Genomic DNA, 27,662 nt, shown 5'->3' with positions numbered 1-27,662 from the left:
CTCACAAGGTCCCTTGGCAAGAGCTCAGGAGTGCAGAGATCATCTGATAGAGGGGCCTGGGCTCCAGGGGGGTGAAGGTGCCCAGGCGCCCCTGCAGTGCCCCAAGGTGCTGAGAAAGTAGAAAAGCACAGTGTGAACCGGGTCTGCTTTTTGTGGCTACCATCTGTGCTGATGGAGGTGATAGCAGGGTATGAGTGTGTGTGGTGGTGTTAGTGAGTCATCAGGGAGGGGCCGAGGCCCAGAGGACAGCCAGGGTAGATCTTCCCCAAACCCTTCCTGTTTGGGCTGCCAGAGATTGAGCAGCAGTTTTTCCAGCAGATCTAACACTGGCATTTCAGGGTTTTTTGTCCCCGAGCTAGACCCCATACCCATACTTGGCCGGGCCTGGTGGCTCACAAGTGTAATCCTAGCTATCTGGGAGGCAGAGTCCGGTGGATAGCTGCAGCTCAGTGGTTCCACCCCGGCCTGAGCACAGTGAGACCCCCTCTCTAGCCCTAGGAAAAAAAAAAAAGTAAAGACAAAAACAGAAAAATACACAAAACCCAGCCGGGTGCTCTGGCAAGCGCCTGTAGTCCCAGTTACTAGGGAGGCTGAGGCAGAAGGATCACTCACAGCCCAGGACCTGGAGCTTGCGTGACCCACCCTCACTGCACTCTACCCAGGACGCCTCATCAGAGTGCCAACTTCTTGCTAAGGTCAGCAAACAGAGGCCTCCAGGAATGTCCGGGGGAGGGGCAGTCTTAAGAAGGGAGACCAGAGGTCCTGGGAATGTCTAGGGGAGGGGCAGTCTTAGTAGGGAGCCCGCTGAGCTCTGGGGACAGGCTGCAGACAGTGGGGCCTGCAGGCTGTGGGGACAAGGCTGGCGGTGAGTGGGAAGGGGAGGGACAGAAGGCTGGCCAAGGAAGGAGCTGCACCTTGAAGGAGGCGGGCCCAGGCAGAGGCTGCTAGAAACAGAATTTGTGGGACTTGGAAAGGTGGGAACTGGGAGGGTCAGCCCCTGGACATTTCAACACAGAAAAGTCCCTTCAGCAGGACAATATAAAACCATTCCTCTATAGTAGCCGGCAAAAGGCGCTAGCTAGTGCTTTCGAGAGGAAGTCAACCAGCAGAGCTTGCTAGAATTTATTACAGGAACTTTGGTAAGTGCTGCAGGAAAACCAAGAACATTAAAAACAAACACAAACAAAATTATCTAGACAGCAGACTAATGTGGTAGCTCAGAGTGAGAGCCAGGCCTCCTGGGATTAAATGACACGGGGAACTTAGGCAACTTAAACTCAGTTTTTTCTTCTAAAAAATGGGGCTGATCATCATACCTACTTCAACAATGAGTTAATATGCATAGAGAAGTTGGAACAATACCTGACACCACAGCAAGCACACTATAAGCATACCTTGCTATTATTATTTAGAATTGACATCTAGGGCCCAGAACCTAGGCAGATCTGTTTAGACTCCCGTACTCAAAAAGTGTGGCCTGCCAACCAAACACCAGTCGGTATCACCACGAGCTTGTTAAAAATGCAGAATCTCAGACCCAGTCCTGGGTGCCCCGCATGGGAACTGGGTCCTCGCTAGCTTGTGAAGCACACCTGAGGCCACGCTGGAACCTCGGTAGAGATTGGGCTATTTTAGGAAGGAGGCCGCAAGGCTGAGGCTGCCTGCCTCGAGCCCCCACGGCCTGGAAATCCCCTGGACTCTTGTTAGAGGGGCGGGGTCCCTACACGTCGGTGTGCTGGGACAGCCTGGTGCCAGGGGCCACGGTGGGGGCGCGGTGGCTGAGGCCACCCCCCCAGAGCCCAGGGGAGGCCGCAAGGTCGAGTGGCGGTTTGCTGGAGTACCAGGTGCTCAGGAGGCGGTCCACCTGCTCCCGGCTGGAGATGGCGCGCAGGTGGGCCTTCCCGCTCCCACTGTCCAGGCCCTCCGTGGGTTCTGGGGGCTCGAGGGGGTCGAGCGGCGCGGGGTCCCCGCCCGCAGCGTCCCGGCGCAGCCCGCGCGCCCGCAGCTCGCTCCGCATGCTGGTGAAGAAGTGCAGCACGCAGCGGTGCGCGAAGTCCCGTGCGTGCTCACAGCACGTCTCGTCGAAGAGCTTCTGCTCCAGGTCCACGTAGTTGCTCCAGTACCTGCGCTGCAGGAAGACGGTCTGGTCGAAGCAGGGCCTCAGGCAGCGGGCCAGGAAGGCGCCCACGATCAGCAGCAGCGTGATGCTCCAGCCGATGGCCTGGAGGGTGGGGAGGCGCAAGGTTGGGTATGTGTTCCAGGAGGCACAGGTGCCTTACCTGCCGCAAAGGTGTTCCAGAACCCCTCCCTTTACTTATCCCTCTCATCCTTCCTCATATCTGTTCATCTTCTCATCCAGTCATCCTTCCTACCAACCACCCACCATCCATCCATTTTTCCTTCTATTCATTCTCTCATCTTTGCATCCATCCACCCATCCAACCACACCTCCACCCATCCCTCCAATCGCCCTTCCTCTCATGTGACTCTGTATCCATCATCTTCCCGTCCAGCTATCCTCACAGCCATCCCTCCATCTGTCCATCATCCATTTCCTTAGCCACCCACCTCTCCTTCTATCCATTCATGCTCCCATGCTCTCATCCTTCCTTCCATGTATCCATCATCCACCCATCAACCATCCCCTCATCTTTTTTTTTTTTTTTTTTTTTGAGACAGAGTCTCACTCTGTTGCCTGGGTTAGAGTGCCGTGGTGTCCGCCTAGCTCACAGCAACCTCAAACTCCTAGGCTCAGGTGATCCTCCTGCCTCAGCCTCCCGAATAGCTGGAACTACAGGTGTGCACCACCATATCCGGCTAATTTTTTCTATTTTTGGTAGAAACGGGGTATTGCTCTTGCTCAGGCTGGTCTCGAACTCTTGACCTCGAGCGATCCTCCTGCCTTGGCCTCCCAGAGTGCTAGGATTACAGGCGTGAGCCACCGCCCCCAGCCCCCCTCATCTTTTTAATCCATTCCTTCATCATCCCCTTGTGTGCTCAGCTGTCCATCCTCCCATCTGGGCGCCCATCCCTGCTGTGCTTTGTGGGAGGCACTGTGCCAGGCACAGGAGGTCCTGTCTTTGCTCCCACAGAAGAAACAGACAATTAAACAGATGATGAGTGACTATGTGTCATAATGAGAACCGTGTAGGGCATCATAGGAATTCAGAGGAGAGACACTCGACCTGAACTTGCGGGCTCAGGGAACGGTGATGTTCAGGCTGAGACCTGGAGCATGAGTGATGCAGTTTCCCAGCATGTGAGCAGGGACCAGTGTCCAGGCCAAGAGTGAGGAAGTAGCTCTCTGAGGTTGGCAGACACCTCCTCCTCCTGTCCACCCGCCAAAGCCATAGTCTCTTCAAGGCCAGCTTAAGGCCTCGCAAGCGGTGTGGGCCTGGAGCAGAGAAGTCACTCGCTAAACCACAAAGCCTCTTTGGAATCCCTGTCATTTAGAGATGTGATTCCCACGATTTACAAAGCTCTCTCATTTGGCCTCTCCAGGATATTCCCACCACCACCAAATTTAAGATGAGTATTTCATACAGGACAAGCAGAAAACCAAACACATTGCTAAACTGAACGGGGCTGAAAACTCACCCTGGTTTGACTGCAAATTCTGTGCTTTTTTCACTGAGCTGAGAAGAGCTAGAGCATCAAAGCTCGCAGGGACCATCTCGGTGGAAGAGACCAAACCCTACTTTATTTTTCAGGAGACACTGAGGCCCAGAGGGGCAATGCCACAGCCAAGGTCACAGTCTGAACCGAATCAAGTGCATGCTGAGCACTGGTCCTCCCTCCACTGCACCGTGGGCCTGCATTTACCCTGAAACTGCCCAAAGGGCAGGGGTTGTATCTTTATTATCTATGGCTCTAGTGGTGCTCCATGTGTAGAAGACCCACGTAAATAATTTTTGATGGGCACAGCCCAGCACTGGGGCCCTGGGAGTGGAGGCGGTGGGACCCAGAGTCCGAGCTGGGGGTGGGGCTGGGGTTTTCCCCCGGATAATGGAGTTGACACCTGTGCGGAGCCAGGCATCTGGGGAGGACCTGCATTGTGGGAACATATCTCCAGCACTTTCCTGCCATTCAGCCTCCCGGGAGGGGCCTAGCTGACTTCCAGGAGGGTATGGGCACCGGTCTTTGACCTGGGGAGAGTCTGTGTTGAAGGCCCCACACTGTCCTGTCCTGTGTCATGCTCCGAATCTCCCCATGCACCACCCGCTTTTGGGTTGTGTCTCCAGAGAGGGGAGGAGCCTCAGGAATCATCTGTACATCCCCACCACCCCACCCCACCCCAGAACCAATGCAGGACATTTGCGAGGTCCAGGACAAGGGGAGGACCACCCCAATTACCTGTGATAGGCACCGCAGGTAGCGCGACACTGCCTTCCGAGCAGAGCTGTCCCTGACCAGCTCATCCTCTTTGCAGGGTACCTTGGCCAGGAAGAGCTGTACCTGGCTGGGGGTCATGTTGGCAAAGTCTAGAAACTTCTCAGGGTCCACAGAGCTGCTGAAGGCACACACGAAGCACTTCCCATCAAGGAGGGCCAGCAGGATCCAGACCAGGGGGGCGGCCAGTGCCCTCTGCAGCACAGAGAAGCACATGTACCTGGGAGCAGAGGAAAGAGGGGTCATAAAGGGACATTGGAATTCAGCTGCAGCAGGAAAGGTACAGGGGAGGTGCAAGGATGGACTTCCCAGGAGGGCTGGGAAATTCTACGGGGGTGGTGGTTGCATCAAGCTGCAGCTTCCAGTATGGAGGTCTCAGCAACAGAGGGCAGGGAGGAGGAGGGCTGGGGCCCCTGGCATCCCAGGATTGGAACACTGAGGAGTTGGTATCCCTCCTGCTCTAGGCCTTGTAGCAGGCACCACAGGTGCCCTGCCTGTGCCAGGCGCATCTGTGGCTTTGGGGATAGTTTTAGTCATGTGGCGGGCCTGAGGGCCTCCTACCTCAAGCACCTGCCTTGTTCTGCCCCAGGGCTCTGGAGGATTCTCAGCTCCTGAGAGGGTTAGGCTGGAAGCCTGAAAAGTTAACCCCCAAATCAACTTCAGCCCAAGAGGGACAGGCACAGTGGCTAAACACCAGCTTCCTAGACCGCTTTAGGTGTGGCCTACACACCCTCTTAGAGGGTCCCCAGGAGTGAACCCAGTTGCCCACTCATATCACATTCTTTCCAGAGCCTGCTTCTTGGAGGAGCCTACGCTAAGACAGCCCTACCCAAAAATGCTCCCAAGGGCAGCACCTCAATCGTCGCCCCTGCCATGGGCATCCCCAGAGCCCCCCTCTGACTGGCCTCAGGCGCCTTTCCTGACTCACTCTGCCCCGCTGGTGACCTGGGCTGGGTGCTGGCCGCAGAGCAGGAGCCCAGTGGAGCTGCTCGCACCGGACCCCAGAGGAAAGGCAACGAGCACAGGCGTGAGACCCGCCTCGAGGCTGAGTCACAGGGAGTGTGTCATCCCCGAGAAGTTGAAGCAGGCTGCTGTGCACAGGATGCAGATGCTGGCTCTAACTCGGATTGTACACAAAACATAGAATAGTGTGTGCGTACGTGACCCACCCAGGGGGCATTATAAATATGTCACAGGCAGTGGTCACGCCAGTGTTTTCTTTGGAGGGCAATGTTATTAGAAGGTGGAATTGGAGACTTATTATGGAGTCACGTTAGATGTGTCTGAGAACATCTCAGCCATCCGTGTCAGGGAGTAGGGGAGAGGAGATGGTGAGTGAGCTAACGTCCATCAAACCACTCCTGCCACAGCTCACACTTAGATATTTTTTCCAAAACACCAACGGCAGCCGTTCAGCTTGGGCCGTGGAGTCGGTCTGTGTTTGAATCTGAGCAGTGCCACTGCCTAGCTGTGGGAGCTTGGTCTAGCTACCCAACTTCTCTGTGCCTCAGGTGCCTCAGGGCCCTGAGGACGAAGGAACAGACTCAGGGCCCAAGTGAGAAGCCAGAGACGCCATGCACTCACTCAGAGCGCTAGCACAGAGCGCAGCCCTGGTTTGGTGTGCAGCCGGCCGGGGGCTCTGCGCTTCGCTACATCCCACCAGCTGACTCTGCTACACGGCACCAGCCAGTGCCAGGCTCTGAGGACACAGTGCACCAGGTCAGGCCCTTGCCCTCGGGGAGCTCACAAAAGAGATGTAGCCTTTAAGCAAATCGTTGCTTCTTACCACATGTGAAAAGCTGCTGTGCATGTCGTGGGATGGGCCCGCATGTGTGCGGTGAGTTATAATCCACGGCCAGCATGGCAAATGTGATGTTGGGGCTCAGAAAATGACACCCCAAAGGGAAGGTCTCAGAAGCACATTCAGAAGCAAGTTTTTCTCTGGCCATCTCCTGACCTCCTGTCTCTGGCCCCTCATCTTCCCCCAAGGCTAGCCATAGAAACTAGAACAGAAACCAGAATCTTTTCCCCCAAGACAGCCAGAAAACCTAAAAATAATACTCTAACAGCCCCCTTGACTTTCTGTCTAAAAACTGGCCGTAAAGAAATGATCTGACCTACCTTGCTTGACTGTAGGTCATAGGACGCCCCCATTCCAGTAAGGGTCCTGCCCCACACCCAGAAGGAAGGAATCCTGCACAGAGGCTGAGAAGAATCTAGACAGCCTTGCTTGGTGTCCCTACTCAGCCTATTAGCATCAGCTCATACCCTTTTGTTCAATCATATTTCTTTTTTCTTTTTTTGAGACAAAGTCTTGCTTTGTTGCCTGGGCTAGAGTGCCGTGGCATCAGCCTAGCTCACAGCAACCTTAAACTCCTGGGCTCAAGCAATCCTGCTTCTTCAGCCTCCTGAGTAGCTGGGACTACAGGCTTGCGCCACCATGCCCGGCTAATTTTTTCTATATATTTTTAGTTGGCCAATTAATTTGTTTCTATTTTTAGTAGAGATGGGGTCTTGCTCTTGCCCAGGCTGGTTTTTCGAACTCCTGACCCTGAGCGATCCACTCGCCTCAACCTCCCAGAGTGCTAGGATTACAGGCGTGAGCCACTGCGCCCGGCCTGTCCAGTCATATTTCTACATGGCTGTCCACACTTTGTTGGACCTAAGCATGACAATGGATAGTTTCCCCTGTCCTGTATCTTGGAGCTTCATTCTGAAGGCTCCTGTGTCATGTAAAACTATGCTCAAATGAATGGGAATGCCTTTTCTCCTGTTAATCTGCCTTTTGTCAGTTGATTTTCGCAAACCTTCAGAGGACACAGAAGTTTTCCCTTCCTTCCTACAGTGGCCTTGGGAATCCTTGGGAATCCCGGATCAGTCCTGTGTTCACAGCACTGGCCACAGAGAGGTGGCAAATGGTAGGACCAGACATAAATGTTTCCAAAGTGGAAACTGGCAATAGGTGTCTGTGAGCTGGCGGTTCCTAGCTGGGGAAAGATGGGAGCATGCCTGGAAGTGCCTGTGGTGGGGGGAGCCCTCCACAGTATTGGGCCTTGGGGGTGCACCTGGCAGTGCCTGTGGGGTGGGGAAGCCCCGGCAAAGCCATGGGTCACCGAGTGGCATGGGACTGCACCTGATTATGCCAGGGTCCTTCCTCCGGTGCCCCGAGGGCCGGCGCCACTCCTCGACCATCACCACGGACTGCCGGTTGGCAAGGAGGCCGCAGAGGAACAGGGCGAGTGGGGGCGCCAGCAGCAGGCCCAGGCCGTAGATGGCGTTGTAGCGTGCCAGGCAGGGGCAGTTGAAGTCAAAGGACGAGTACAGCTTGATGGTGACCGCGGCCAGCAGCAGGCAGATGCCATTCATCACCGACTCTGAGCTGGACTGGAAGTGCTGGAAGAGCATGCGAAATTTATCCATGGCTCTGGCTGGGCCTGGGGGACAGCCGTCGGGCGGGACCCTGAGCACTGGGGACGAGCCTGGGTTCTGCAAGAGGTTCTCTCTCCTCCTCCTCCAAGGGCCTGAGGGGACAAAGAGGAAGCAGCCTCCAGCCCAGCCTGGTCTCCTGAGGTCCAGCCAAGGACTGAGGACAGAGGCAGGCTCTCCCTGTCACGGCTCCCCTGCCCAGCCCTACTGTCCCCTGTGCCACTCCCTCCTTTGGGGAGTGAGTCACCTCCATGACCAGCCAGCCCAAAGCACCTCACCTCTAAGCAAATGGGCCCTGCCCTGTCACCCCCCTTCCTGGCCCATTCCTCCTCTCTCAGGGCCTGGACGCTCAGGCCACACAGCTGGTGGGGCTTCCTGCTGGGGACAGGCAAATTCTGGGTGTGGTAAGGCAGAGATGCTGATGGGGCCAAGTGTATTTTCTGATCTTGGTCAAAACCATGACTCGACTCAGCTGAGCCAAGGGGGATTTCCTGTCGGCTCTCAGGCTCGGGGAGCAGAGGGGCACCTGTCCCTGCCTGAAGGCATCCGGAGGAGGAGACCCAGGAGAAGGGTCTTCAACTGTGTTTTAGTGTTTCCTATGATGGGGAGGCCTTCCAAGGAGAGCACACCGCAGGTCAGGGGTGTCAAGAGTGGGGCTGGAGGGTTGGGGAGCCTCCTCCACCTTATTCTGATGCCCTCCAGGCCTGCCTAAAGCACAGCTTCCCCTGCCTCACTCCTCTGCTCAGGCATGGCTGGGGCTCCCACGGCCACCTGAGCTTGGCATTCAAGGCCCTCCTAACTGTACCCAGACATGTCTTACTGCCTCCACACCTTCGCTGATACCATCTTCCCCACTGGAAAACCCTTATCCTCCCTCCCCAAGAGGCAGATCAAATGCAGCTCCTCCACCAAGCCACGCAGGGACCTCAGCTCGCAGGAGCGCCTGCCCTCATCCGGACCTGGGAAAGGCTGCTCAGCCTGTTGCTAGTCTTTCCCAAGTGTGGGGCTGGATCTCCCAACTAGGTAGTGCCTGGCAAGAACAGGGACCTCACCTGCACCTCTTTGTTTTCTGCAGCATCCAGTGCGGTGCTAAGCACACAGGAAGTGACAGCAAATGTTTGTCCTTCATCATGTTGATATTTGGGCCCCCCTTATTTTATTTACTTATTTTTTAGAGTCTTGCTCTGTTGCCCAGGCTGGAGGGCAGTGAGCGGCTTGATCATAGCCCACTGCAGCCCTGAACCCCTGGCCTCAAGTGATCCTCCTGCCCCAGCCTCCTGAGTTACTGGGATTACAGGTGTGAGCCACTGCACCCAGCTGGGCCCCTTCCTATAAAACATCTCTAGGTCTGTCCTCTTTCTGCCTGTATCCACCTGTACCTACTTCCCTGTCTGCTCCCAGTAAACAAATGAGTGGGCAGTAGGTCTGCCTCTCATTTCTCTGTCTCTGTCTCCCTTTGCCTCTCTCTGCCCCTCAGTTTGTGTTTCTGAGCCTGTCTCGGGCTCTCTCCCTGTCTTTGTACCTTTCTCTGTGTTGCTGCCTCTTTCTGCCTGTCTCTCCTTCCTCCCCGCCTGCTTCCCACCCTATGACTGGCCCTGTCCTGATGTCAGCAGCCCTGCCTGGGGAGGGAGTGGAGGCAGCCACAGAAGTCCCTGGGTCTGTTCCTGAGGTCACAAATCAGCTTGGGCCCGGAGGATGGGCTGGGCTGGACGAAGCACCCTGGACCCCAGCTGCTCCAGCTCTTCCTCCATCTTCGTCTTTCCAGCTTGCTCAGTCCTAGCCCAGGGCCACCCCTGAGACAAGGAAACCTCAGAGGCCAGGGTGGCTTTGACCCTGCTGACCCCTGCTCCATCCAGCCTGGACCCGTTGGCAGCCTGGAATGGCAGTTCCATGTAATGTCCTTAGTTAAACTCATGCATCAGCACTGCCATCCTTTGCTCAGGTCCCGAGTCCTCACGGTCACGGACACAACTTCCCTCCAGCCCCCTGGAGCGCATGAGGTAGGCGTCCCTCTGACTCCCTCTCGTCCTCCACGTTAGCCCATCCCGCCTGCTGCAGCTGCACTGACCTTCCCTCCCACTCTCCAACAGCTTTTACACGATGAAAATATCTTTGGTTTTTCCCAATTAAGCACACCATTGTGGAAAACCTAAAAATAGAGACCACGGACCTTTTTTCCTCACCCTGCCCGCAGAGCCTGCCTGTCTGTGACCCGTGGCTGTGTGTGACCTTCCGGACTCGTGCCAGGGCCAGCGTGGGCAGCGTGGCCGGCCTGCCTGCTGCTCCTTGGGACAAGCGCTAACCGCCATGAATGAACGACTGGGTGCCGCTGTCCCCCCCCCCGAGCACAGGGCCGCCTCTGGGACAGGCGACTAGAGTGCTACCCCCATACCTGCCCAGGTGACTCTTGATTTGGGGCACGTTTTGAAACTGCCTCTCCTTCTCCAGACACTTGTGTGCCAGCCCTCTGAAGGGTTACAGCTCAGCTCTTTGAGGGGCCGCTGGGACCTGCAAAATGAATTTTGTGTGGGGCACTTAGCCTGTGCTTTAAGCCAGACCACCCTAAATACGTCCTGCAAATTTCATGACTATCTGTGTAGTCTAGACTTTTTATACATAGCAACAGACAGAAACCTGGGCCTTACTTCTTATTTTTATTGTACAGAATTTGTATGTTAGTCTGGGTCCTAGGAGACAGGATGACCTATGGGAGGGATGGGGGTGGGGGGGAGCCATCAAGGCCATGCCAGTCTGATTCTGAGGGGAGGGCAGGAGGTAAGAAACCCCTCACTGCCAGTTCGTTCTCCCAGTCTCCCGATGTCGTGGAGGACAGTCACCACCACATTTACGAGTGTGGTGCAGTCCCAGAGAGGCTGGTGTCCTGCCTGGTGGGACACAGCCAGGAAGGAAGCTGGAGTCCTCCTTCTGTGCCTCTCAGCCTTTATCACCCACTGGGCTGTTGACCAGAAGAGGGGACCATCCCGGCCCAAGGCAGGGGACATAACAGGGTGGGGAGGGTCCTTTGCACACCTGTCTTGCTATACACCTTTGTTTTTTTGAAACAGAGTCTCACTTTGTTGCCCAGGCTAGAGGGAGTGCCGTGGCATCAGCCTAGCTCACAGCAACCTCAAACTCCTGGGCTCAAGCAATCCTCCTGCCTCAGCCTCCTGAGTAGCTGGGACCACAGGCATGTACCACCATGCCTAGCTAATTTTTTCTATATATGTATTAATTGGTCAATAAGTTTCTTTCTATTTATAGTAGAGACGGGGTCTCACTCTTGGTCAGTCTGGTTTCGAACTCCTGACCTTGAGTAATCTGCCCGCCTCGGCCTCCCAGAGTGCTAGGATTACAGGCGTGAGCCACCGTGCCCGGCCTGCTATACACCTTAAAGGGTATTATCTCTCAGGGTGAGGGGATGGCTTTGAATTAAAAAAAAAAAATCTATAGTTTTGAATTGTCTACTTTTATAATAATGATTTTTTAAATTTTGTAATAAAAACCATAATTTTTTTTTTTTTGAGACAGAGTCTCACTTTGTTGCCCAGGCTAGAGTGAATGCTGTGGCATCAGCCTAGCTCACAGCAACCTCAATCTCCTGGGCTCAAGAGATCCTACTGCCTCAGCCTCCCAAGTAGCTGGGACTATAGGCATGTGCCACCATGCCCGGCTAATTTTTTGTATATGTATGTTTTAGTTGGTCAATTAATTTCTTTCTATCTTTTTTTAGTAGGGACAGGGTCTCGCTCAGGCTGGTTTCGAACTCCCAACCTTGTGCAATCCACCCACCTCGGCCTCCCAGAGTGGTAGGATTACAGGTGTGAGCCACCGCCCGGCCCATAAAATTTTTTAATCAGAAAAACTCAAAGAGATAAACTGGCGAGGTGAAAAGGGAATCACATTTTGTAGCCTGGAGCCTAGCCTGCTGCTAGGAGAGGGAGAACGAGAGAAAAGAACAGGAGGAGAAAGACTTGTTTTACTTCATGTGCATGGGAAGATATTAAATATTAAATTGCAGATTTGCTGCATGATATGCCTGAAACCAGGCTTTGTCAATCCCCTCCCCTGATCCAGGGTCTGAAGCTATTATGTTTCTTAGGGTCTTTTAATTCTGGGAGAATTTTTAAAATTCACACATCCTTTTATTTTTTTATTTATTTTTTATTTTTTTATTTTTTATTTTTTTGAGACAGAGTCTCGCTTTGTTGCCCAGGCTAGAGTGAGTGCTGTGGCGTCAGCCTAGCTCACAGCAACCTCAAACTCCTGGGCTCAAGCAATTCTTCTGCCTCAGCCTCCCGAGTGGCTGGCACTATAGGCATGTGCCACCATGCCTGGCTAATTTTTTCTATATATATCAGTTGGCCAATTAATTTCTTTCTATTTATAGCAGAGACGGGGTCTCGCTCTTGCTCAGGCTGGTTTCGAACTCCTGACCTCGAGCAATCCTCCTGCCTCGGCCTCCCAGAGTGCTAGGATTACAGGCGTGAGCCACCGCGCCCGGCCCACACATCCTTTTAAATTACTTAAATATTTTTTTTCAAGCAAGTTGTAAACGTGTTAATTTGCAATTGGATGGTCTTTATAGAATAAGTCTTTGGTTTCTTTTTTTGCTTTTTTTAAATTAAATTAAATTATTTTTTTTGAGACAGTGTCTGCCTCTGTTGCCCCCAAGTAGAGTGCAGTGGTGTCATCAAAGCTCATTGCAACCTCTAACTCCTGGGCTCAAGTGATCCTCCTGCCTCAGCCTCCCGAGTAGCTGGGACTACAGGTACACACCACCACACCTGGCTAATTTTTCTATTTTTAGTAGAGATGGGATCTTCTTGCACAGGCCTGGTCTTGAACTCCTGACCTTAAGCAATCCTCCCGCCTTGGCCTCCCAGAGTGCTAAGATTACAGGCTCAAGCCACCATGCCTAGCCTGTTTGTTTTTCTAATTAAAGTCTTGCAGATAAAAAAAAAAAAAAAGTCTTGCGGATATACTCTTGGGGGGTCTTCCAGACTTTTTTTTTCTTTTAAAGGGAGTCTGGATATTATTTGAGAAACATTGGCTTTACCATAGTTGGAGTTTCTGTTCTTAAGAGGGTTCTTTGGGACTGGATGCCCCTTCCTGGAGAAACTCACTGCATCTGATATGTGAGTGGGGGTATGTATGTGTGTACCTATGCGTGCATGTGTGTACAGATGCATGCATGTGTGTGGTGTGCATGTATATACATATTTGGTGTGCATGAGGTGTGTGTGCACGTAGTGTGTGTGTTTTCAGAAATATGGGTGCGGTTGTGTTACTACTTTGTGTATTGTGAGTACCGTCTCTCCTGAGATTTCTCTTTCTCTTCTTTTTCCTTCAAAGGGAAGGCATCGGATCGCGTCCCACTTTTCTCCAGGACTGGGAGCCTACTGTTCCTGTGTGTCTGGCAGAGCAGCGGTGCCCTCTCTGTCTGTCTCTGTCTCTGGGTGGCCTCGTTCTGTCCTTCCCTGAGAGCAGAGGCCTGCGTGGGATCCCGCCAGACCTGGGAAGAGCAACGTGGCCCTTGCGTGTGCTCCACTCGGTGACTATGCAGAGCCATGTGGCCCCCTAAGGGACTGGAGAGAGGATGAAAATGGAATGCGGACTGTCTAACAAATGGCACTGGAACAACTGGATAATGACCATTTGGGGACAACTTTTTTTTTTTTTTTTTTTTTTTTGAGACAGAGTCTCGCTTTGTTGTCCAGGCTAGAGTGAGTGCCATGGCATCATGCCTAGCTCACAGCACCCTCAAACTCCTGGGCTCAAGCGATCCTCCTGTCTCAGCCTCCCGAGTAGCTGGGACTACAGGCATGTGCCACCATGCCCGGCTAATTTTTTATATATATGTATCAGTTGGCCAATTAATTTCTTTCTATTTATAGTAGAGACGGGGTCTCGCTCTTGCTCAGGCTGGTTTTGAACTCCTGACCTCGAGCAATCCGCCCGCCTCGGCCTCCCAGAGAGCTAGGATTACAGGCGTGAGCCACCGTGCCCGGCCTTGGGGACAACTTAAACGGAATCTCCACCTCGTTCTTTATACCAAAGTAAATCCTTCCTGGTTCAAAGATTTAAACACAAAAACTAAAACTAAAATCATACAAATTATACAAGAAAATGTAGGCGAATTTGTTCCTAATCAGAGCCTGGGGAAGGCCTTAAGGGATAGAGCACAGATCTCAGCAGCTGTGGAGGAACAGATGGACAAAGTAGGTCTCATACCAATTAGAAACTTCTGTGGACAAAAATACCAATAAGCAAAACAAAAATAACAAACTGAAAAAAAGGTATTTGCCACACATGTGCCACAAAAAGGCTTATTTTCCTTAATTTGCAGAAGGTGCATGGAAATTAATACAAAAGATGAACAATCCCATAGAAAAATGGGTAAAGAATGCTCACATATTCACAGAAAATGAAAGACAAATGGCCAAAAATCCTGCAAAGATTCTAATCCTCATTCATGATTAAACAGGAAACTAGACAATCAAGCACCTTTTTACACTTACCATGTTTTTTTTTAGAAACTGAAAGATTGATAATACCCAATGTTGGTGAGGCTTAGAGAAATGGCCACTTTCATAAGACAATGGTTGGAGGACAAATTGGTAGGGTTTTTGTAAGACAGTTTGGCAACACATTTAAAGAAAAAGTTTAAACACACATGCCTTTTGACCTAGTAATTACAGAGCTCTGAATTTGCCCCATGGATAGATTTGCAGAAGTAGCCAAGAAAAACAAATAAGGGAGTTCATTATGGTTTTGTTTTAATGGCAACAAAACTGGAAACAACCTAAATTTCATCAGCCGGGGACTGTTTAAAGAAAATATGGCCCAGCCATAAAATGAGACCTATGTAGCCATTAAAAGAATGAAGCAAATGTATGTGTGGTCATATGAGAAGACTTCTAATAGATTCTGATAAGCTAAACAGGCAGTTCAGCACACTGTGTGTAGTATCATCCCTCTAAGTAAAAAAGGATATATATCTCTATTCAAAAACTTTGGTATTGTGCATACCCTTTTTGCTAGAAAGATACACAAAAAATATGGACAATTATTTCCATTGGGTGGTCAGGAGGGGAGACTTACTTTCTTTCCATTTTATAGCTTTCTGTGCTGTTTAGCTTTTTAAACAATGTGTATATATGACTTTTATTTTTAAAAGATTAACAAAGGTTATCGGGGCAGTAAGTTTATGGATTTTTAAATATGTTTCCATATGTAAATAGATAAATGTTATTTTTTTTTAAGTTGGCTTTATTTAACTGTTGAATCAGGCACAGATTTTTTCGTGTCTTCTAAGTGTCAGCCCAGTTAACATTGCCTTATCTAGAATCAAACAATAAACTAGGTTCCAGTGGTTATGCTCACATCTAGAGTGTTCAGGACATCAGGAACTCTTTCAATTATTTGCTTTAGCTTTTATTTTTTTTTTATTTTTGAGACAGAGTCTCACTTTGTTGCCCAGGCTAGAGTGAGTGCCGTGGCGTCAGCCTGGCTCACAGCAACCTCAATCTCTGGGGCTCAGAGATCCTCCTGCCTCAGCCTCCCGAGTAGCTGGGACTACAGGCATGCGCCACCATGCCCGGCTAATTTTTTGGATATATATTTTTAGTTAGTAAATTAATTTATTTCTATTTTTGGTAGAGACAGGGTCTCGCTCAGGCTGCTTTCGAACTCCTGACCTTGAGCAATTCGCCCGCCTCGGCCTCCCAAAGTGCTAGGATTATAGGCGTGAGCCACTGCGCCGGGCCTGCTTTAGCTTTTAGTTCTTGGTTATATCTCCAAATTCGAAAAAGCTGAGAGGCTCCTGCTGTCCCCACAAAGAAATTAACAGCAAACAGACTCCAATTTTTTGGAATAATTACAAGTGAATATCTTGACCAAATAAACCCTGTAGCCATTAAAACAGCAGATTGAGCTGTGCTGAGTTTTTCTGCAGGTCTGGCCATGTCAGCCAATCTAGCACACACCAACCCCCATTTCATAACTGGAGCCCAGAAAAAAACTGGTCTGGGACCTGCTGGGTGGTTGTACAACGGCCTCAATTTTTCGGGCAGCAACAGCTCCACTTTGTCTAGGAGCCAGTGGTAGGTGGCCCGCAGGCCACAGACATGGTCGCCGCCGAGTGATCGTGGGCAGACGGGTGGGAGCGTGCCTGTGTCCTCGTCCCTGGCTGACAACGAAGGGCAGCGAGTTACTTTCCCCTGCCACAGAGCCTGGCGTCCCCCTCTCCCTTAGGGTGCCCTTCCCGCGGTTCTGACTGTCCCCCAGTGAACCACCAGGCAGCCCGCGCCCAGCCGATAAATGTTCTTTTAAAATTTAGGGTTAAAATATTACCATTGATGCAAAATAAAATAATCAGGTTCAAACCCAAACATTCTTCTTCCTCACTTAAATTTTTGGGCTTCAGCTCACAGGACAGAGCATAGAACTGTTTTCCTGGTTCATAATATATTTTTAACTCCTGCTTTGTAAGAAGAAGAGACCAATAAGCCAGGGTTTTATCAAATTATTTTCTCTTCTCTCTCTATCTTTTTTTAAAACATGTCTCAGAAGCTATAAAAGTAGATTTTCTGACCAAACTGGAATGAAGTTGTTTCTAGAAGCTGCTAAGGGAGCGCTGGTTTTCTGGCTTGGAGACCCTGTGACGATGGCATTAGACCCCAGATGTTGGGCCAAATACAGAGATTTGGGGCAAAAACATGTGGGTTGCTCTGGGGGGAGAGGGCCACCCGGGTAGTTTTTCTGAAGTCCACTTGTACTCCCCACGCACACCACAGTCAGAGTGACTTCAGGTCTCCCCTGTCCCCCCTGCCTACGTTCACACACTCGTGAGACAGACGAAGTGACTTCTGAGCTGGCCCAGCTGGCCGAATAGATGCCGAGGGTGCTTGTGGGAGAGGCCTGGGCTGGCGGTGGGGCGTCCCAGCTCTGAGAGTGGTGGGGTGCGCAGGGGAAGCCTCCTCGTAGCTGACCGCACACCCTCAAGCTCTGGCCACACAGCCACAGACGCAGCCAGAGGGCACCTCAGTGTGAGCAGGAGCGCCCTGAAGAGGATGGCGACTTGGGGAGTCTCTGCCTCAGTCCTGGGCGGGGTCTCAGTGCGCCGCCAGGGTGGCGGTCTTCGCTGCAGTCACCATGACTGCAGATCCGATCTCAGGGTGCAAGATGAGAAAGTGACCCCAGTCAACCGAACGTGCTCAGAGGGTCCCGTCTCAGTGGCTCAAGGGAAGGGCTACTTTCCACCATGACATGTCTTCTTCACTTTGAAGCAGCTAATGGAAGCTATAAGGGTACACTTTTCCCCCAAAAAGCTCTTTACATTTTGAAAGGGAAAAAGAGAAACGAGTAAACATTTTAAAGGTGTTTTGATTGGTAAGAGGGCTAACCTCTCCCCCCCCAACACACAAAGTTTGCCAGGGACAAAGGGGATTCCAGTGGAGTTCTAGTGCTACCTAGTGGTGGCTGGACAGAGAAATGGCAGGGAGGGAAAGGGAAGGAGGGAATGGGGCTCACAGGGCTGCTCTCTCTGCCTGGAGGAACCTTCCTACAAGCCACCCTCGCTGGGAAGACAGCACTCCCTTGGCAGGGGGTCGCCTTTAGTGTGCCTCTGGGACCCCTCTGGGGAAATGTGATAGAAGTGAGATGTCACACTACCGGCAGCACTTGGAGAAACTGGCACAGGGATGCAGGGCACTCGGTGTGATTTAAGGCTACCGGCTTAGTAGAGAGGCGCCTCCTGACTTCTATTTGTCGTTCAAGTGTTGCCACGGAGGAGTTTTACGTTTTTATGGGGTCATATTTATCATACTTTTCCTTTATGACTCTCTGGTCTTCGAAACATTCTTGGAAAGGCGTTCCTGCCAAGTGAAGACCATTTAAAACATCCATGAGAGAAAAAGGGTTGTTGGAGTGTTGCAACCATTTTGAGCATCTTTCTTTTAGTTTTATTTATTTATTTTTAAGCCAGTCAAATTTAACACTGGGGGGTTGAATACCAACTTTAGTGACACTAACGTTAATAAGTTCTGATAACCCACTACTTTAGTTTTATTTTAAATTTATTTTCTGTTCATTGGCAGCTTGTTTGCTCCCTTGCTGACTTCCCGAGAGCTGAGCTGAAGCCACCAGGAGTCCTAAGTGTCACTCAAGCAGGAAAAGGCTGGTGCAGGAACTCAGTGAGGAGATCTCCCTTGTGACAGGTGTCTCCCTCAGGCTGGGACTCAGAGGAACCCCATCCTGGCCTGAGCACAGCAGCACGGCAGCTGGACTCGGACCATCCCAGGACTGTGCCTCAGCGCTAGGTACAGTGTCCTGGGCAAGTGACTTAGCTTCCCTGAGTCTTGTGATTTGCACTTGTAATGTGGGAACAATAATAATAACAGTAATAACAACAATGGCAATAATAATACCTTCCTCACAGGGTTGTTTCTAGTCTTAAACGAACTGACACATGGGAAGTGCTCAGAGCAAGGCCTGGTACATATGAGTAAGTGCTTCATAAATGTCACCTGTCACAGTTGTCTGAGCAAGTGGCCCTAGGATGGGCCAATAGACACTGGACTTGGAAGTCAGTACACAAGATTCCAGACAGGGGCATGCTGTCCTTTTTCTGGCACTGGGCATTTTCCTTTCTGTTCCCTACAGGGATCTCTGTCTGTCCTTTGATGCAACCTTTGATGTTCGAGATGTAACTTGGGGAATGCTTGGCCTCAGGCCTGGGTTTTTTCCAAGGGCCTTGTAGGCCCAGTACTTAAGTCTTCAGGCTTTAAAAGGGTCTGCTTGAGACCAGAAAAAACATTACTGCCTCCAAATTTTGAAAGGAACACTTCAAAATAAAAATTAATAAATGTTCACTTAAATGCCTGTGTTGTATCAATGTCATTAATTGTTAAATATAGTACTCATAAAGATTTCATTCTATTTGAAGACATAGTTTTTCTCACTTGGCAAGAAATCTGACACATGCATAATTGCTTAGAAATGAAACCAGCTATGATGACACCACTGCACTCTAGCCAAGGCAACAGAGTGAGACCCTGTCTCAAAAAAAAGTAAGGTAAAGAAAAGAAATAAAACTAGTTGTAAATTCAAGTTCCTTGTCCAGTGATTTCAAAGTGAAAATTTTAAAAATCCTTTCAAAATTTTAATGCAAGAAAATTATGTTTAATGCAGGATATTTTTATAAATTTGACCTGATGGGCTCAGGGTCTGTAAAGATCTTACAATTGATCCTGGATCCAGGGGCCACTTCCTAGAGGGCCAGTCTGTGGAGCAGAGGAAGGGGCTGGGGACCACCCTCCCTGTACAGCCACCTTCCAGTGAGGTTATCCCTCCTTGGGTGGCAGCCTGGTCCCGTGTGGTGTCCAACGTTCCTGGGGAAATCCTGCAGGCCTTTTTAAACTTCATCCTCCCAACTAGGAATGTGATCATATAGAGCAGTTTCCTAACGTGCGATCGGTAAGCGACCTGTATCAGATTCTGCTGAATCAGAATCTCTGGAGGTGGGGCCTGGGAACTTGCATTTTAACCACCCTCTCCCTAAGCCCTCATAGATGATTTGAATCTATGGACATTTGAATTTGAGGATTACTAGTTTAGAGTGTGTGTACACCAGGAGGAGGGCAAGATGATCCTTTTATTTTATTAATTAATTCGAGACAGGATCTTACTCTGTCACCCAGGCTGGAGTGTAGTGACACTATTATAGCTAACAGTAACCTCAAACTCCTGGGCTCAAGCTATCCTCCCACCTCAGCCTCCCGAGTAGCTGGGGCTACAGGTGTGAGCCACCACACCCTGCTGATTTTAAAATGTTTTTGTAGAAACAGGGTCTTGCTATGGTGTCCAGGCTGGTCTTGAACTCCTGGCCTCAAGCGATCCTCCTGCTTCAGCCTCCTAAAGTGCTGGGATTACAGGTGTGAGCCACCCTGCCCAGCTTATCCATTTTTAAATCTGATTTTTCTATTTAATGTATGTTTCAAAATATACACAATATGAATACAGTGGTACATATGTAGACATTACAAATAAATAAATATACAATATTAGGTACATGCTTAAATATTTATTACTGCTAGGGGTACATGATCAGAAAGGTTTGGAGCTCAGAGCCAACTGCCCAGCTATGCAGTCAGCATTTAGTGAGACCCACTGTGTATTCAGTTTTGAACTCAAGTTGGGGAGTTGGGGAGCTGGGACTGGAGTGGCCTGAAGCATAGGACAGGCTACTCCATGCTGCCAGCAAGGAAACTGCACTTCACTCAATGCCAGGCATACATGTGGTGCCTAATAAATGGTCACTGGGCTAAGAGTGAAGCTGAATCCCAAAGTACCTGCGAACAAGGCAGTGTGGGGCACATTCCATGCCAACATGGGTAGCACAGACTTCTGTCCTTCAGAGGGGCCTGGCCTCAGGGAACTTAGTGGGGAAAGTACCATTGGGAAGGGGACTGACAACACAGGCTTGTCCCAGCAAAGCCCTCTGGGGCTGGCCGTGTGGCTGTAATGATAAGTGAATCCATCCATGTCTTGATTCACTGATAGATTTAATAAATATTTATTGAGCATCACTGTGTAGCAGGCACTCTGGGATCCACACTTCAACACATCCAGGCACCCCCTGCAGCTCAGGCAGGACCCTCACCAAGTTTCTCACAGCCCGATTAACCATGGACTGGGCCTTGGGGGATGGGAGGGGTGTCACTTATCCCAGCTGGGGATGGTTGTAGCTATTTCCTATTCTAAATTGGTTTCTTGATGGGGAGGGAGGGGTCATGCTATTGACTAGGGTGGTCTCAAGTTTAGTTGGGGCATGGCTTGGCCTAGATGACCCCCACTCTTGCTTGCATGGTGGCGGTCATCCCTGTGGCTGGCTCTGGGCTCAGTGTGCGGGGGCTCAAGGAGGGACGAAAGTGGACTCTCCATCAAATATTCTATTATGTTATCAACATGGTGACTCTTCAAGATTTGACCTGACCTGGGAGCTGTGGAGAGTGAGAAAGAAAGGGTAGAGGAGGTGAACCAGGCAGGGAGAGCAGACAGCGCAGACAGGGGTGGGGAGAAGCAGAGAAGGAAGGGCCTGGGAGGGAGGAAGAGGAGAGGATGGGGAAGGTCCCTGCCTGAGGTCCTCCCTGTCCTACATGCCTGTATGAGCACTCACACTGCCCACCCCGGCACACAAAAGGCCACAAGTGTACTGACACCCATCCCTCAGATACTACACCCAGTATCCTCACTGTTGGGGGGGGGGCGCCACAGTGACAGGTGCTGGGCACCACCTTGTGGGTATTGATAGCTTCCACTGAAGCCACCAAGATAGTGACTCCATCCATTTAGGAACCGACCTGGCAGGTTCCTTCTCCCTGCTCCCTTCCGGGATGGGGCTGGGAAGGCCCTGGGGCCACGGCCACATGAAGGCTGCCTCTCTGTCTCCTGGCAGCTGCTGTGGTGAAGGATGGCTTAGAGGCCTTGGCGTTCTGCCCAAAGTCCAGGGAGGGGAGGGTGCTGGCTTTCTCTGACCCTCTGAACTGGGTCTAACCACAGTCCCTGCCAAGAACGGTTTCTGAAGCATGAGACCCCTCAAAGGGGGTCCTACCTCCTCTAGGTCCCTGCCTGGCCATAGACAGAGTTGACATTTAACAGTGGTGTCCCCCTCTCAGTACAGAGCTCTCAGAAAGAACTAGGGTGAGGCTAGGGCAGGGGCCTAGGGTGCAAAATGTCAGAGGCTGTCACTCTCGCACTGGGGCAAATGCACGACCTTGAGAGTCAGCACCTCCTTCAATTTTGTGCCAGGATGCCTGTGTCCCCTCATCCTGATCCCAGCCCTGTTGATACTCCCATCATCTCCTCCACCCTCCCTCCTGGGTCTGGGGACATTTCTGTGCTGCCCTCAGTTCCCTGCCTTTGTCCCTCATGCCTCTCACCTTCCTTTGGGGCTCCCTGGGGTCAGGCTGCAGATCCCTTCGCTGCCTCTGCACTCAGGCCCTCACTTCCCTCCTTTCCTCTGACCTCCTCCATCTCTCCCCTGCTTTGCCCACAGCCCCAGGCTTAGGTCGTGTGGGGCCTGTGACATCCCCGTGGTCCTCTACCTTTGGGGCCTTGCCACCCCCCATCCCCCTGCCCCGCCTCGGCTGCTCTTTCCAGGAGGAGGGAGAGGTGGGACTGCACTAGGAAGGGCCCCGAGCCTCCCTGCAGCCACCATCTGCAAATCCCAGCCAGGACCTCGCACTTCACACACACTCAAGGGGAATCTGTCTCATCTATACAGAGTCCTGATATTTGTTCTGACTTGTAAAAGGCCTGGTCCCGGCAATGCTCACCGTGACTTCATTCCGGCAGGTTTCAGGGAGTATATAAATGAGTGTGGGTGTGGATGCGTGCGTGTGTACAAGTCAGTGTGTGAGACAGGGTGGAGGTGCGTGTGCAAATGTGTGAGTGTGATGCTGCTCAGAGCCCACGGATTTCTGACGCCTGAGTCATCAGCTGCCAGTGCGCCTTGGGAAGATACTGCCCATAAATAAGACAGCAGTCCCTGACCTGCGGGGCCATCTGCAGCTGGCTGGGCACGTGATCCCGGGCATCTGAGAGGCCAGAGGCTGGGGATGGGGCTGTCTTTCCCTCCAGGCTCCAGAAAGCAGCTGCCACAGATATTTCTAGCTCTCCTAGAGCCCCAGACATCTAAGGGTGTGAGGCCTGGAATGGGGTGGGGTAGAGGGCAGGAGAGGGAACGAAGGGTGATCCAGAAGGCTCTACTCCCAAGGGACTTCGTGGAGTTTTGCTGGCAGGCAGGCAGGCAGGCAGATTCATCCATTCTGCAATGATTCCCTCTGTCATGTGCCAGGCACTCTCTCAGGGGCTAGGGACACCAAGGCAGATGTGATGGACCCACACTTTCCCCTCACAGAGCTTATGTTCTAGTGGGGAAGGCAGAACATGAGCAAGGGGAAAGGCTACTTTTAAACTAATTCTACATAAATGTTATGAAGAAAATAAAACAGAATAATAGTATGGAAAGTGCCAGAGTGGTGGGGTTCTTCAGTTGGGATGGTTAGGGAAGACAGAGACAAGAACTGTCCCTGAATAATGAGAAGCTGTCACATGGAGACTTAGGGGAAGAACCTTCCAGAAGAGGATGGAGGAGGTGCCCATTGCCTGGATCAGAGTTGCTGAAGCCAGATCAGGGAGCTAGAGATGACCTAGAGGAGCTGGAAGGTTGACTTTCTGGGGCAGGGGGGAGGGACCTTGGAGCATCTTCTACCTGGGATAGCCTAGGAGAAGAGATACTCCAGGTACACGTAGGAGAATGACTTCATTTTCCCTTCCTGCAGGCTCCTTGGTAGCGGTGTTGAGCTACACTGATGGAAGAGTCATTTGAACTGGCACTTTCTGAAGCCCCCTTGCTCCAGGAAGCCTTCTTTGACTGCTAGGGCTGCATGACCCACCCATGCATGGGCCCTTATAGCTGACAGAACCACTCAGTTCAAAGTTGGTGGTTCTCTGATGGTTTGTCCCTGAAATTTGTTCCTCTGGCTTGACCAGAGGCCCAGCCTTGTGGGTTGTACACATCCAGAGGGCCGCACTGCCATCTGTCCAGTGACGGCGCTTGTCCCAGGGCCCCTGAGATCTGACTGGGAGAGGAAGGTCAGGTGCTGGGGTCCCTAATCTCAATTCCTTTATTCAATCACCCGTTCGCTCATTGAGGTTTTTCTTGAGCTTTTCACTCTTCGCCAGGCCCCATAGCCGGTGCTGGGGAAACTGAATTAGAGCTATTTCGCCTCGCCCCTGGCGTCCAGGGAGTTCTCGCTGTTCTGTTCCTCTTGTTTTCATGCCCAAGTGTCGCTGCTGGGTGAGAGGAATGAGGCCAACCCTGGAACCCCAATCTTCGCCTGCTACCTTACCCCCACCCTTGCCTGGCCCCCCCGCGTTGCCAAGAACTTGGTGGCAGCGGAGAACGCGTCGCGTCCCGGGGCCACATCTGGCCGAGCGGGCGCGCGCGTGTCACTAAGACGCTCATTCACCGGCGCAGCTGTCACCATAACAACCAGAGCGAGGGAATCCTGGCGACGGCGGGGGCGGGGGGCGACGGTCGCGGGAGGGACCCGGCGGGGGCAGGAGCGCGGCAGCCGGGGGAGACCAGCCTCTGCGGCATCGCCCAGCGCGCCGGCTCTCCACAGAGCCCTGCTCCATGCAGACCCGCCGGCGGGAGGGCGCCACGCACGTCACCGCAGCGGCGGTCCCCGCGGGCGGGGACCGAGCGGGCCGCCGAGCCGCCGAGCCTCCGGGCAGGCAGAGCCGCTGAGCGCCAGCGCCTGGAGCCCTGACTCTATGGCCCCGGGGGAGCGCGCCGCCGCCGCCGCCGCCGCCGCGCCGCCCACCACCAGTCGGAGCCCGAGCGCCAGCCGGAGGAGGAGGGGAGCCCCGGGCGCCGCCGGCCCCGGCCCAGGGGCCCGCCCGCGGCCCCCGCCCCCGCAGCGGGGAATGGGAGGCAGGTAGCCGGCTGGCGCGAGGACACCCGCGGCGGGCAGGACCCGCCGAGGACCGCGAAGCCCACAGCCAGGGAGGAGAGCAGCTGCCCGCCCGCCCCCGGCCGCAGCCCCAGCAGGGCCCTCCCCTGGCGGCGCGCACCGGCGCGCGCACACCCCGCACACAGGACCGCCGCCCGGCCTCGCCGGCCCCCGCGCGCGCCGAACCCCCTGGGGCCGGATGCCATGGGTAACAACTTCTCCAGTATCCCCTCTCTGCCCCGAGGAAACCCGAGCCGGGCGCCGCGGGGCCACTCCCAGAACCTCAAAGGTAGGCTTTGCCGCGGCCGGCCGGGCGCAGCTGGAGGGCTGGGGCGCAGGTGGAGGGGCAGGGAGGTGTGGTTGGGGAGGACGGCCGATGCCACCTGTTATGCTTCTGTGGAGACTGGAGATGCACATCTGGCCGTGGAGGTGGGCTGGGGGTGGAGGGCTGCCGGCAGTGGTGGCGAAAACCGAGCAGGATGGCGCTCCTGGGGTCTGCGCAGTTCTTCCTGCCAGCACTCGAAACGTCACTGGAGTTCCCTCAGGCCTGACGCTAGGCGAGGAGCATGAGGAGGTGGGGAAGGACATCTGCCGGGTGGACAGCGGAGTAGGGAGTGTGGAGGGAAGCTCAGGTCGTCCAGCGGAGCCTCTCGAGGAGCCGTGGTCTCTTTTTCAACCGCCCGGGGCTGGCGAGGTCGGGCTGGAAGCACTAGTTGCATTTCCAGTGAGAGGGTCTTAGACATCCAGGGCTGACTTGTAGCGGCCTGGAAGAAGGGGTCAGAGCTGATGGTTCCTGGGGTCCTCTGCAGTTTTTGAGTCCCTTGGATCACCTTGGTTTCCAGTTCCCCAAAGATCAGATATCCAGTCAGAACCCTAGAAAGGAGGGGCTGGAAGCCTTGAAATGGAGGGTCTTTGCTCTCTCGGTCCCCAGATCCACCCAGCACCCTCAGGGTGGCCCTCAGCCCAGCCCCATGTCTCGCAGTTCCATGCTGTGTGTCTGACCTTTGGAAGACAGTGCTCGGTCTCCCTGGGTCCTCAGACCCTTCAGGAAGCTGCATTTCTGTCACCTCAGAACCAGTGGCACTTGTCTTGGGCATTCTGATGGGAAGCCCTTGGACTTTCACAGAGAACACCTCATTTTCTCAGACCCCCAGGGTATTAGAAGGAAATGGTAATAGTACAGTTTAACACAAAACATCAACACTTGCACAGAACTTTCACAAACACCTTTTTAGGAAGCAGGCAGTTGCTCTAGGTCATTAGCAGAGCAGAGTTAATCATACCCCTTTTACAGGTGAGGAAAACCAAGGCTTGTTTCAGGTTCCCAAAGCCAGTGAGAGACAAAGCTAGGCTGCGGACCCATATTTTCTGACTTGGAATCCTGTCCCCTCTTTTGTTGGATGGTTAGGACTAGGGGAGAGGACCACTCTCTTGCATTCTAATTCCAACTCTTTTAGAACTTTAGCTCCCACTTGGGTCAGGAAAATCAACTGGTTTGTTGTGTTTTCCTGGAAATTAATATGACAATACATGTCAAGACCCTTAAAAAATATCAATTTGATGACCTTGTAATTCTACCTATAAGAATTAATCCTAAGGAAATGGAGATACAGTCAAATACTTATAGCACTAGACTAGGATGTTCATGGCAGTGTTATTTATAGTAGGAAAACAACTTAAATGCTCAGTAATCGTGGTATATACTCTTGATGGAGTACTATGCAGTCATTAAAATTATATTTTTGAAGAATATTTGATGACTTGAGAAAATGCTTATGATATAATGACAGAATACAACATTATAAAGACTGCATGATCCCAACTTTGTTTAAAACAATTATGCGGTGGCTCATGCGTGTAATCCCAGCATTTTGAAAGGCCAAGGTAGGAGAATCGCCTGAGGCCAGGAGTTCAAAACCAGCCTAGGCAACATAGAGAGACCCCATTTCTACAACAAAAATTAAAAAAAAAATTATCCAGTCATGGTTGTGTGCACCTGTAGTCCCAGCTACTTGGGAGGCTGAGGCAAAAGGATTGCTTGAGCATAGGAGTGTGAGGCTGCAGTGAACTATAATTGCACCACTGTACTCAGCCTGCACTTAAGCCTGCGTGGCAGAGGAAGACTCTGACTCAAAAAACAAACGAACAAAAAACCCCCCCAAAACCCAACTAACACCAATAAAAACAAAACAAATAAAAAGCTAGTAAGGAAAGTTTCTAAAAGGTTAACAATGGTTTCCTCTGGGTAATGGGACCATATGAAATTTCTTTTCTTTTTTTTGTTTTGTTCTTTTCTAAAATTTTTACAATAAGCAAGTATTATTTTTATAATCAGAAATAAACTCTCAGTGTTAGCATGTATAAAGACTGTTTCTGAGCATTGGAAACTGATTCCCGATGGTGGAGAAACCTATGAACATCACTGAGTTTAACCTCGTCCCTTATGAGGGAGAAGAATGAAGGAAAATGATAGTGATTTGTCCAAATTAAAGTGGCAAAACTGGGCTCAGGCCTTCAGGGGCTGGGCTTAGCTGGGGACGGGTGAGTTGACTTAGTGTGTGTTAGTACTCACAGACTGCCCCCTAGAGAAGGCTCTGCTCCATTCTGGACTCTATGGAAACCCAGAGGAGACCCCAGTAATTGTGCCTTTTTTTTTTTTTTTTTTTTTTGAGACAGAGTCTCACTTGTTGCCCAGGCTAGAGTGAGTGCCGTGGCATCAGCCTAGCTCACAGCAACCTCAAACTCCTGGGCTCAAGCAATCCTCTGCCTCAGCCTCCTGAGTAGCTGGGACTACAGCCATGCGCCACCATGCCCGGCTAATTTTTTCTATATATATTAGTTGGCCAATTAATTTTTTTCTATTTATAGTAGAGACGGGGTCTCGTTCTTGCTCAGGCTGGTTTCGAACTCCTGACCTTGAGCAATCCGCCCGCCTCGGCCTCCCAGAGTGCTAGGATTACAGGCGTGAGCCACTGCGCCCGGCCTGTACCTTTTTAAATCTAAATGGGACTGTGGGGATCTTGAGATCTCTGTGGCTAGGGTCTTTGGCAGAAGGCAGAAGGGGTCCCCATTCACTCACCTACTGGAAGGTGGCCATGGGAATTTTGATTCTGCCCCTTCCAAGCCAGAAATAAAGGATAGAGTGTGTCCATGAAGGCTACCTATTGGTGCCCTCTGTCCTTCATCAAGGGTCCACAGATCCTCCTTAGCCTGGCTTTTAGGGACATGTTCCCATTTGCCCGCTCTAATAGATCCATCACCTTTATATTGCAGTTGTTTGATGTTCACTACACATTCCCTCCTATCAGCATTGACCTAGGCATCTTC

At 51.9% G+C, this 27,662-nt stretch overlaps 3 protein-coding genes and 1 long non-coding RNA gene across 4 annotated transcripts in view; 2 read left to right on the top strand and 2 right to left on the bottom strand.

Annotated features, from left to right (window-relative positions):
- ATP5MK (ATP synthase membrane subunit k) overlaps positions 1-27,662 on the bottom strand; it is a 173,020-nt gene that overhangs the window by 72,794 nt on the left and 72,564 nt on the right. The window lies entirely within an intron of this gene.
- Positions 1,109-8,158, bottom strand: CALHM3 (calcium homeostasis modulator 3). Its single transcript, XM_012773039.2, has 4 exons — positions 8,094-8,158; positions 7,523-7,910; positions 4,354-4,609; positions 1,109-2,221 (listed from the first exon to the last, which is right to left on the bottom strand). The coding sequence occupies exons 2-4, from the start codon at positions 7,807-7,809 to the stop codon at positions 1,721-1,723; spliced, it is 1,044 nt and encodes a 347-aa protein (XP_012628493.1). The 5' UTR covers positions 7,810-7,910; positions 8,094-8,158; the 3' UTR covers positions 1,109-1,720.
- On the top strand, positions 8,338-13,265 carry LOC142875634 (uncharacterized). Its single transcript, XR_012922942.1, has 3 exons — positions 8,338-8,449; positions 10,010-10,215; positions 13,168-13,265. It is a non-coding gene; the product is annotated as an uncharacterized LOC142875634 (long non-coding RNA).
- The window catches only part of NEURL1 (neuralized E3 ubiquitin protein ligase 1), a 76,317-nt gene continuing 73,144 nt past the window's right edge, over positions 24,490-27,662 (top strand). Inside the window, exon 1 of the mRNA XM_012770523.3 lies at positions 24,490-24,624. Within this exon, the coding sequence (XP_012625977.1) occupies positions 24,540-24,624 (85 nt within the window). The 5' untranslated portion in view covers positions 24,490-24,539. The remainder of the gene's footprint in view (positions 24,625-27,662) is intronic.

The sequence above is a fragment of the Microcebus murinus genome, chromosome 14 (genome assembly GCF_040939455.1).
Source record: "Microcebus murinus isolate Inina chromosome 14, M.murinus_Inina_mat1.0, whole genome shotgun sequence".
In the NCBI taxonomy this organism is placed as follows: Eukaryota; Metazoa; Chordata; class Mammalia; order Primates; family Cheirogaleidae; genus Microcebus; species Microcebus murinus.
The sequence above is the reverse complement of the archived record's forward strand: the minus strand, read 5'-3'. Positions and strand labels throughout refer to the sequence as shown.

Coding starts and splice junctions, on each gene's coding strand:
- CALHM3 (XM_012773039.2), bottom strand. CDS start 7,809: ATGGATAAATTTCGCATGCTCTTCCAGCACTTCCAGTCCAGCTCAGAG. Junction 4,610..7,522: donor AAGGACCCTGGCATAATCAG/GTGCAGTCCCAT, acceptor CTCTGCTCCCAG/GTACATGTGCTTCTCTGTGC. Junction 2,222..4,353: donor ACCTGCGGTGCCTATCACAG/GTAATTGGGGTG, acceptor CCCACCCTCCAG/GCCATCGGCTGGAGCATCAC.